The sequence below is a fragment of the Tiliqua scincoides genome, chromosome 13 (assembly GCF_035046505.1).
Source record: "Tiliqua scincoides isolate rTilSci1 chromosome 13, rTilSci1.hap2, whole genome shotgun sequence".
Classification (NCBI taxonomy): domain Eukaryota; kingdom Metazoa; phylum Chordata; class Lepidosauria; order Squamata; family Scincidae; genus Tiliqua; species Tiliqua scincoides.
In genome coordinates this window covers 15,410,705-15,422,046 of record NC_089833.1, presented here as the reverse complement: position 1 = coordinate 15,422,046, position 11,342 = coordinate 15,410,705, and the positions used below count along the sequence as shown (strand labels likewise).

At 49.6% G+C, this 11,342-nt stretch overlaps 1 protein-coding gene across 1 annotated transcript in view; it reads left to right on the top strand.

Annotated features, from left to right (window-relative positions):
* RADIL (Rap associating with DIL domain) overlaps positions 1-11,342 on the top strand; it is a 66,760-nt gene that overhangs the window by 47,758 nt on the left and 7,660 nt on the right. The window contains 4 exon segments of the mRNA XM_066640693.1: positions 1,496-1,668; positions 1,805-1,955; positions 4,921-5,111; positions 9,387-9,789. Of these exon segments, the coding sequence (XP_066496790.1) occupies positions 1,496-1,668; positions 1,805-1,955; positions 4,921-5,111; positions 9,387-9,789 (918 nt within the window).

Below are 11,342 nucleotides of genomic sequence, written 5' to 3'. Positions count from 1 at the left end.
TTTTGGATCTTGTGAGATTTTGTGGCAACCAAGATGGCAGTGCCCAGGGAAAAGGTAGGAGGGGCAACCGGGGACGTCTCACGGCACCCATGAGTGTGCCACAATGCCCTTAAAGCAGGGGTGTCCAAAGTTTTTGGCAGGAGGGCCACATTGTCTCTCTGACACAGTGTCGGGGGCAGGGGAAAAAAAGAATTATTTACATTTTGAGTTTGAATAAATTTGCATACGTTTACATAAATGAATATATTAAACATGAACTTATATGAATGAATGAAGGTCTTGCAGTAGCTCAAGGCCTATAAAAGGCCTTGCACAAAGCAAGGCTGGTCTTTCCTTTGCTGCCGCTACTGCATCACAGACGTGAAACAGCAAGCAGTGGACGGAGCCCTCATCCCACAGCTCATCCCACAGCTCACCGAGAGGTCAAACAGTTGCCCTCACACTGAGAGCAATTGCATTGGGCCAGTGTGGGCTCCAACAAATCACCGGAGGGCCAGAGGCCCATTGGAGACTAGGAGCTCCCTGAGGGCCACATTGAGAGGCCTTGAGGGCCACAAGTGGCCCCAGGGCCGGGGTTTGGGCACCCCTGCCTTAAAGCATTGCAAAGCACACTTTGAGAACCCTGCTGTGTGGATCTGATGCCCATGGAACCAGATTCCTGGGTCATCTAGGTCCATATTTCAGACAGAGGGTCTTTCCTAGTGCTACCTGGAGAGGTCAGTGATGGACACTGAGACGTTCTGCTTTGCAAAGTGAGGCTCTACCACTGTGGTACAGCCCCATCTCCAAAGAACCATGCAATGTTGCAGTGTCTATTCTTCAGACTCGCATGGAGAGAGGTACAGAACGGATTCCTTTTAATAGGGGAACGTACTGTGGTCCAATCCACGACTCCACCAGTAGTCATTTCACGTCCGGCTTTTCTCTTGGGACAAATCCCAGGAAAACAGCAACGGCAAACCCACCTTTTCCTTACATGCAGTGGAAGGTGAATGCCTTTTAGAACCCTTCCAACTATGTAGCTCTCTAACTTTGCTTCCCTGGTCACGGAAGCTTCATTTGACTCCCCCACGGACTTGGCTGTACTGCGGAATTGGCTGCCCAGCCCTCCTCCGAGACAACAAGCAGTAAAATGCACGCTGCCTGCGGCTTAATCGAGAAGAAATATTTGCTCATTAATCTTTCCTAATGACCACAGTCTCTCAGCATATGATGCCTGCAGGAACTAATTATTCAAAGGGGACCTTCTGCAGTGAACACCAAAGGATGTCGTAGCAGCAAGAGAAGTGAGGACCTGCAGCTAACTTTGGGATCGGAGCAGCGTCCAGATGGCGGCTGCTTCTGGGTGGGTACAGCTGAGAGTGCAGAAAGTATCCCAGAGAAAGGGAGGAAGCTGAGAAGCAGGAATCTCCCTCTTCCCCCAACACTGTTATTTGGAAAGCTCATAGCCATGGGATTCAGGGGATTCTTCATGCTGTCTCTTTTTCCACCACAGGCTGCTCCTTGGGCTGTTTCCACTGGTCCAAAGGCGTGCGGGTCAGAGCCACCCTGCGGCTTCTCTTGGAGTGGGCTCAGAATGCCGGCTTTGGAAAGCTGTCCGACCAGTTCTTCAGTAAGCTCTCCAGCGTGGCAGGTCTCCTGGCCATGCCCAATTCCCAGCTGGTGCAGGTGAGACTTGTGGGCAAGGGTGAGATACATGTGCAAGGGCCAAAACATGTGCTTCTGCTGAATGGCAGGTACTGTGCATAGCTTGCGTGGGGAAGTCCAGAACAAGCCTCATCCGGTCCTTTGCCTGCTTGCTTAGATGTCCTGGCCCGTATTGAGAGCTGAATTCCCGGCCCTGAACGCTGCCCAGCTGCACCACATCTTGACCCAATACCAGGCCTCGTCTGATGTGGGGCATGTGGCTATTTGGCAGCCTGGCAAAGAGGACAGCCTTGCGGCTTTCAAGACAGGTAAGGCACAGGTCTGTAGCATGGCTAGGGTCAAGAATCTTAGGAGAGTTTGTCATGATTGCTCTAGCTTGTTTTCCCATTGACTCTGGGCGTTATAAACCAGGATACAGCCCCACCCCACAACCATCCCCACCCCATCATCTAAGGGGATAATTAGAAAAGGTATTGAGAACAAAACGGCTAATATTATAATGCCGTTGTACAAATCAATGCTAAGGCCACACCTGGAGTACGGCGTCCAATTCTGGTTGCCACATCTCAAAAAGGATATAGTGGAAATGGAAAAGGTGCAAAAGAGAGCGACTAAGATGATTGCTGGGCTGGGGCACCTTCCTTATGAGGAAAGGCTCATAAGGCGTTTGGGCCTCTTCAGTCTAGAAAGGAGACGCCTGAGGGGGGAGACATACAAAATTATGCAGGGGATGGACAGAGTGGATAGGGAGATGCTCTTTACACTCTCACATAATACCAGAACCAGGGGACATCCACTAAAATTGAGCGTTGGGATTGTTACGACAGACAAAAGAAAATATTTCTTTCCTCAGCGTGTGGTTGGTCTGTGGAACTCCTTGCCACAGAATGTGGTGACGGCATCTAGCCTGGACGCCTTTAAAAGAAAATTGGACGAGTTTCTGGAGGAAAAATCCATTATGGGTTACAAGCCATGATGTGTATGCGCAACCTCCTGATTTTAGAAATGGGCTATGTCAGAATGCCAGATGCAAGGGAGGGCACCAGGATGAGGTCTCTTGTTATCTGGTGTGCTCCCTGGGGCCTTTGGTGGGCCGCTGTGAGATACAGGAAGCTAGACTAGATGGGCCTATGGCCTGATCCAGTGGGGCTGTTCTTATGTTCTTAACTACAATTCCCAGGAGGCCTTGCAGGTCTCTTGTTATCTGGTGTGCTCCCTGGGGCATTTGGTGGGCCACTGTGAGATACAGGAAGCTAGACTAGATGGGCCTATAGCCTGATCCAGTGGGGCTGTTCTTATGTTCTTATCCAGCAGAATAGAGCCTCTCCCTGCAGCATTCATGCAAACACAACAGCCCTTGGTCACCCTTGATATATAGTAGTCCCTCTGTATCCCTTTGGGGAGAAGGGCGGGATAGAAATAAAGTGTTGTTGTTGTTGTTGTTGTTGTTGTCATCATCATCATCATCATCATCATCATCATCCATGGACGGTTTCCGCTGTTTCAGTTATCCGTGGTATGCAAATTGCCCCCCTCCTGTCATCTTTTGCCCTGCAGCCCTCCAACCCACTTCCTGTTAGCTTCTACCCTGAGAGATGAGTCATAAGCATGACATGTTTGCCCACAAGGGAAGTGGGCAAGAGGGAGAGCAAGAGGGAGACAGGAGACAGGGAGGGCTGCTGGGTGACTGTTGAGCCAGTCACTCTCTCTGTCTCTCTCTCAGCCTCATATACCTCACAGGGTTGTTGTGAGGGGAACAAAAAGAGGGGAAGAACCATGTACACTGCCCTGAACTCCTTGGATGAAAGGTGGTATAAAAATGGGAAAAGAAAAAGAAAACATAAGAGCCAAGACCCACCTTGTCTGCACCCTGAGACCCACCTAGAAGAGCCCAGTGGATGAGAGGGGTGGTGAACGAGTGGTCAGGTCCCCACCCGGTGGTATCCAATCAGTGTGCTCCATCTCTATGTCATTCCATCCCTTCCCTCCTTCCAGGCAAGTTAGGAGGGGTGGACAGGTTCATGATCTCTGGTGGGTGTCACAGCACAGCAGTTAAATAGGCCCTCTGGCCCTTACGCAATTATTTCATTTTCTTGGGGTTATGATTATTATTTACATCCTACCTTTCCATTACTGCACCGTAATCAAGGCAAGTAACAGTTCAAAGCAATGCAACCGAACTGGATAAAGAAGCTGCACAATATGATTCATCTTTTGATTAATGGCAGGCATTAGGGGTGCATTTAAGTGCAAGGTTTTTGATATATAAACTTCTGCACAGGTGCCAAGGGAAGCCATAACAGCCACCATCTTCTGCATTAACTGTCTCGAAGTACGAATGCCAATTGCCCCCCGGGGAGCTGTTCTAGGTGGTAGGATCGAGGCGGGGGAAGCGGCTGAAATATCACTGTAACGGGAAATGCGTCTCCCGCTAGCAAAGACAACCTTTTCAATAAGCATTTCCAGTCCCCCAGTAGACTGATGGAGAAACAAGCCGTGCGGCCCAATCATCAAACCCGCTGGACTGGAATGCAGAGAGGGTGTTTTGCTGTTTGGGTCAGGACATGGCTGGAGTGGGGAGCGGGCATCCTACTTATTCCCCAGAATCCCTTGCAACAGCCCAGGAGATTCTGGGTCACATATGAAATAGAGAGCCAACTTTGCTGAGAGTAGCAAAATCCTGGTCTCTTTCTGGTGTACTGCGCACTCCTTGAATTATGTCGCCCTCTGACCAGCGGTCTCCAAACCACAAGACCACTGCATTGGGGAAAAGCCTTCCCCTGGCAGGACAGAGATTTCGTTCTGCGCTGCAGCATCTTATCTTGCAATCTTCAATCTCTGCAGGAAGTTGCTCCGGGCAGTCACTTCTGCCTGAAAATCTGGACGCAGATTTTGTTACATGGGGCTGTTGAAAATTTTCCTGCTTGGTGATGTCACTTCTGGCCATGACATCACTTTCAGGTTAATGACATCACTTCTGGTGGGTCCCAGCAGATTTGTCATTTTACAAAGTGGGTCCCTGTGCTAAAATGTTTGAGAGCCACTGTTCCTTAGAACTCGAAGGAAGCCATTCAGAATGGAGCCCGCACCCCTCACGCTGTGCAGGAAACGATCATTTCTTGATCACGTTGGAGTGGGACTGAGCAGGTTTTCATAGATCGATAAAGGATTTGGAATTAGAAAAGACCACAACAGAGAGAATTAGAGAGCAAATCTGCAGGGAAGCTCCTTTTGTGGAATTGTGAAGCAAGCAGAGCTCTTGGTCTCCGGCAGATGATGTCCTGGAGTCGTTCGACAACCATCCCCCCATCGTGCTCCCCAGTGGGGGCTTCAAGGTGGACCTTGAGGTGGAGCATCTCAACGACAACATTTACCGGCACCTCCTCTACATCCGACACTTCCTCTGGAGCCTGCGCAGTAAGAGCCCTCACCCTACTGACAAGCCGGAAGCAGAACCCCCGAAGGTAAGTGCTTGCCAGCCTAGGGAGGGAGGGGGGTTGAGGAGCTTGCATCTGCGGGTTCAACCTCCCCCCCCATCACTATCTGTGTGACGTTTATAACTTACACCCTTTCCCAGGCAGGTCTCCCAGAATTCCATTCTCAATTGCATAAAGAATGTTTACAGAACATTTTGAGAGGTGGGATCAAAAAAGGGGGGGGCACAACTGGAAAGACCAAGGAAGGTTGAAGTGGTGAGAGCCAGGATGGTGTAGGGGTTCAGGAGTTGGACTAGGACCTGGGAGATCCAGGTTCAAATCCCCTCTCAGCCATGAGGCTTCCTGGGTGACCTTGGGCCAGTCACTGTGTCTGTGCCCAGGTTAACAAAGATGTACCCAGGTATAGCTGAATGTGTCATCAGCACGTAGTTGGTCTGTGGAACTCCTTGCCACAGGTTGTGGTGATGGCGTCTGGCCTGGACGCCTTTAAAAGGGGATTGGACAAGTTTCTGGAGGAAAAATCCATTACGGGTTACAAGCCACGATGTGTATGTGCAACCTCCTGATTTTAGAAATGGGCTATGTCAGAATGCCAATGCAAGGGAGGGCACCAGGATGAGGTCTCTTGCTATCTGTTGTGCTCCCTGGGGCATTTGGTGGGCTGCTGTGAGATACAGGAAGCTGAACTAGATGGGCCTATGGCCTGATCCAGTGGGGCTGTTCTTATGTTCTTAACTGTAATTCCCAGGAGGCCTTGCAGGTCTTCTTGTTATCTGGTGTGCTCCCTGGGGCATTTGGTGGGCCGCTGTGAGATACAGGAAGCTGGACTAGATGGGCCTATGGCCTGATCCAGTGGGGCTGTTCTTATGTTCTTAACTACAATTCCCGGAAGCCTTGCAGGTCTCTTGTTATCTGGTGTGCTCCCTGGGGCATTTGGTGGGCCGCTGTGAGATACAGGAAGCTGGACTAGATGGGCCTATGGCCTGATCCAGTGGGGCTGTTCTTATCAGTTCTACCTTACAAGACTTTTGTAAGGGTTGCATCAAGAGAATACACCAAGTGCTTTACCCAAGTGCTATGCAAATACTTAATGGGGGAATGGGACGATCCAAAGTAATGAATGAATAGTAGATTTAAAAGCAGACCAACTGACCAAGCAAATAAACAAGTAGTAAGAAACTAGCAAACTAGAAGCAGTGGCAGATAGAAATGATTTAATATGACATTTGAAACTCCAGAAGACTGGGGGCACTTGGCTGCCCCACCCTTCTGCACCATCTGTGGTGAACCGTAGGCGGATCTGCGCTGGTGCCCTGGCTCCCTTGAGAATGCCGGAGCAGGATGTTTAAAAAAAAGAAAAAGGGAACCGAAACAAGTTCTAGAAGGGCATGAAAAGCATCACCGAGGCACGTGGCACCTTAGAGGCTCACGGATGAACTGCAGAAGGATTTTTTTCATGGGCAGAAGCCCACCATTAGAAACATGAAATGCTGTCCCCTGTTGGCAGACCTAGCTGGGCACTGCCCCCAGGGACAGCTTTTTAGGGTGCAAGGTGTAGCCACTTTGATAAAGCTAAGTGGATTGAGAGCTGTTTGGTGCCTGGATGGGAACCCTGTAACAGAAGGACAGTGGGATGTTAATGGAGGGAGGAAAGATAACCAGTAGGATCAAGAGCCCACAACGTGCTAGGGATATGGAATCTATGACATCTCTCTGCCAAGTAAAATGGAAAAAAAAACCATGGAAATGTGCCTAGTTTTGTACAGGCTACAGAATGCCAGCTTTGCATTTGCAGAATTTTAGTTATGTAGGCGTAGATGTTGATGTTTTTGCTAGGGCTTTGGTAGAGCATGTCCTGGCCCAATCTAACATGCAAGACTTCAGCATCTTTGCTGCGCCCTTAAGGAGCGACGTACGCTCCAGAGAGCTTTAGTTGATTCATGGCCTGGCTTAATCGATCAGTCATGTGGTGATAGCGCTTTGTTTGCACCTGCTGGGTTTGTTTGCTCCTCACAGACTGCTCTGGAAGGGATCAAGCCACTAAGAACTTGTGGTGCTTTCCCTTGTCTTGGTCTGCAGCTCCTCCCGGCCTGCTGCTGCAAGCCCCCATGGGGAGATGCTTCACTGGAGAGAAAGCCAGTGCGAGGGATTAGCAATGTTCTAATCCCCTAACCTGAAAGCAAGGGGGCTGGGTAGGAGAGGCTTCCACAATCTCCTTAGCAGGGCTGAGATGGCAGGAGATGGAGGCTGAAACTGCTGTAGGCAGCTTGGAGAGCTGGCTTGGTGTAGCAGATGGAGTGTTGGACCAGAGATGGAGTGTCTGGCCACAAAGCTTGTTGGGCGACCTGTGGGCCAGGTGGGACACAGTGATGGATCAAAATGGATCAAAATTTTGATCCACAGTGATGGATCAAAATGGCAACATACAGCGAACGTCCTGCAAGGGTGAAGAACCCCTTCAATTCACACATTCAAATGTGTGCTTTTTGGTCCTTGGTTATGGTTGTGTCCTGTTCATTGGCATCCCTGGACTTTTGAATCTGGGGTGTCTTGCGTTCCAGTTACCTGCATCTCAGACAAGGTCGTGCCTTGTCATCCACAGATTTTTTATCGACAGGTTTGAGTCAAAGCAGGTTCCCTGACCTGCACCCTCTGAACACATCTGGGACTGTGCTCTCGTCACATTCAGATGGTGTTCTGTGTCCCGGGGAGGCTGTGTGTGGACTCAGAATGTCTCTGGAAGGCCTTAGAAAAGCCCTTTTAGTTTTTCCCCTCCAAACGGAAATGCTTTTCTAAGACCTTCTGGAGGTTTTACAAGACCTTCTGAGTCTCAGGGAGGCCTCAGGACACCCTCCAACCATGACTCGAGCACAGCTCTGGTCGTGTTCGGAGGTCTGGCGTGCCATGACCCACTGACTTGTTTCTCCATTGGTTTCAGCATCCATAGGAAATTCCAGAAACAGAACCTCCACGGATGCTGAGGCAGGACTATATATCCTAAGCCTCTTACCCCAGCCCTAATCCTAACCCTACCTTTGTGCGTTAAAAATAAAAAAGTACGTCTAATGTAAATATACATCTCTTGGGACACAAATATATGGGACACCAAAAAATGGGCACCGATGCCCATGGATGCATTTAGCTGGGGAGGGCTGTCCAGGATGCAGTGGTTCCGTGCTTTTCCTCTTTCCTCAAGATGGCTGCAGAAGACCTTGAAGTCTCCGTGTTCCTTCTTTCTGCTGCTTCTGGGGACTCCCTTAGCTGTCTCAGTCTTGGCTCTAAACACCTGCGAGGCAGTTGGCAGGCAAGGCTGGACAGAGCTGAGTGGGTGCCTGCCATAGGAAAGGCAGGTTTTTCGACCCACTTATCTTAGTTGCAAGGACATCCCAGCTCACCTTTACCTGCCCGCTCTCTCCTGACTCAGCTTTTTAGAGTGATCAGGATAAAGCATAAAGACAGTGGAGTGGGGGGAGACATTTGGAAAAGTCAGAGCTTGGTAAGTAGCTGGCTTGTACTATATTGCCATTCGGGGATGTCCTTTTTTGTGTTGTCAGGGTCCCTGCCCCATGCTTTGGCCTGAGAAGATCTGGACCCCTCCCAGCCAAGGTGCTGGGGTCATGTTTATTTATTATTTAATTTCAGGATTTATCTACTGCCTTTCTCCCACACTGAAGGGGATTCAGGGCGGTCAACAAAGTAAAACCAGTACAATTCAGCTAAAAACAACACTAAAAGCATGAAGCTAAAAAATGATTAAAACATTTAAAACAGGATCACACAACTATTAAAATGTTGTTTGGCAACCTTCAGTCTCGAAAGACTATGGTTTAAGGCCACAGCACCTGGTATTCCCAGGCGGTCTCCCATCCAAGTTCTAACCAGGCCTGACCCTGCTTAGCTTCCGAGATCAGACAAGATCAAGCACATGCAAGGTAACAGTTGCTGCTTAACTATTAAAATATGCATCATTAAAAGCACCTGCCCACAGTATCAAACCTAAATCAAAAGGTATTAAAAACCTTCCTAAATAAGAAGATCTTGAGGCCAGGCCGAAAGGTCTCCAGGGAGAGAGCCGTTCTTAATTACAGTGGGAAAGAATTCCATAAGCGAGAAGCCAGTACCAAGAAGGCCCTATTTCTTGCTGCCACCCCCTCACCTCTACTGATGGCAGCGCAGGCAGAAGGCCCCCCTCTGATGACCTATAGGACAGATACGTTGTGAGTAGGGACATCCTTGTGTGGTCATCCTTCAAAGAAAACAAAAGAGTAGAACCTCTCCCTGTTTTCTTATCTCCCTTTAAAGACAGAGATGATTACCTGTCAAGCAGTCACCCACGTGGCTTTGGAAACATCCGCAGCTTTGCCGACAACGGGGAGCTCCTTCAGCCGTGTGCACCGCAGGCGGCCTGTGAGCTGCGCTGAGCCCCGACTGGAAGGGGCCTTCTCCCAGGTTGTGGGCACCAACGGATCCACCCGGGATTACAACGCTTGTGAGACGGTGGTCCAGGAGACCCTCCAGTTGCCAGGAAAGAGCGGCACCAAGGCCACAGTGGTCACGGCAGACCCCTCCTGCTTGCTGACCCCGCCAAACACGCCTCTCACCTTTGACCAGATGAGTCTCGAACTGACTCCAGAGATCCCTGGGAAAGCCGCGACGGACCCGCGAAGGAATGGACTCAGTGGTGCCAAAACCACAACCCCAGAAGGTAAGGGTGCACCTTCTTGGGGTCAGGACTGGTAGTGGTTAGTTTTCTCCAGAGGTGATACTAGGCATCTAAGTGGTACACGCAGGGCTGCTGGAGTGGGAGAGTCTATTGCTGTGCCATCTTGAACAGCATGGCGGGGCCCTGCAGGTGGGAGACAACCTCCTGGGCAAAATGTTAAGGCAGTATAGATCTTGGGTGGTAAAGATGGGGTGTCCAAACCCCTCTTTCTTCTGTATTCATAGCCAGAAAGACACACTGCTTTTAGATATATTTTATAAACTGGTTTTCCAAAGCTCGTGCAGGGAAAGTGCCCTACAGGTAGACCACAGCTGTGATACAAGGACATCTGCAAGAGGGATCTGAAGGCCTTAGGAATGGACCTCAACAAGTGGGAAACCCTGGCCTCTGAGCGGCCTGCTTGGAGGCAGGCTGTGCAGCATGGCCTTTCCCAGTTTGAAGAGAGACTTGGCCAACAGACTGGGGCAAAGAGGCAAAGAAGGAAGGCCCATAGCCAGGGAGACAGACCAGGGACAGACTGCACTTGCTCCCGGTGTGGAAGGGATTGTCACTCCTGAATCGGCCTTTTCAGCCACACTAGACGCTGTGCCAGAACCACCATTCAGAGCGCGATACCAGAGTTTTTCGAGACTGAAGGTTGCCAACTAAAAATTTCCAAAGCTCACAGGGCAAATTGTAAAATAGAAAAACGCACAGTGGTGTCACTAGGTGGTGTGAGGGTGTGTGTGGACCACACCTGGTTTGGGGGTGATCTACCATGGTTGCATTTGTACACCACTGGCCAGAAGTGGGACTTCAAAAAAAAAAAAAGCTCCCTCACCAATTTTTTTCTGAATTTTTTTCTATGGAAAGTAGAGAGCTGAGAGTTTGTTCCCCAAAGTTTTTTTCCCGAAGTGTTAGGCCCATTTTATGCGCCAAGAGGGCAATGTTCATTGTTTTAGGGCCACTTGCACCTCTGGAATTGTTTGCATTCACTCCTCTCCCCTCCCCCCCCCCGGTAATTAAAAATGAACCATTGGCATAATGTTTACAGTAAGGGACTAGACTTTGTAATCCACTTTGATTGAAGCCCTTCAGTAACAGGGCAAATACCTGATATCAGTTGTGAAACACACTGGTGTACAAACACATCTAATTTACACTATGCTATGGCGTTTGGGCCTCTTCAGCCTAGAAAAGAGACGCCTGAGGGGGGACATGATTGAGACATACAAAATTATGCATGGGAAGGATAAAGTGGATAGAGAGATGCTCTTTACACTCTCACATAACACCAGAACCAGGGGACACCCACTAAAATTGAGTGTTGGGAGGGTTAGGACAGACAAAAGAAAATATTTCTTTACTCAGCGTGTGGTTGGTCTGTGGAACTCCTTGCTGCAGGATGTGGTGACGTCGTCTGGCCTGGATGCCTTTAAAAGGGGATTGGACAAGTTTCTGAAGGAAAAATCCATTATGGGTTACAAGCCATGATGTGTATGCGCAACCTCCTGATCTTAGAAGTGGGCAAATCCGAATGCCAGATGCAAGGGAGG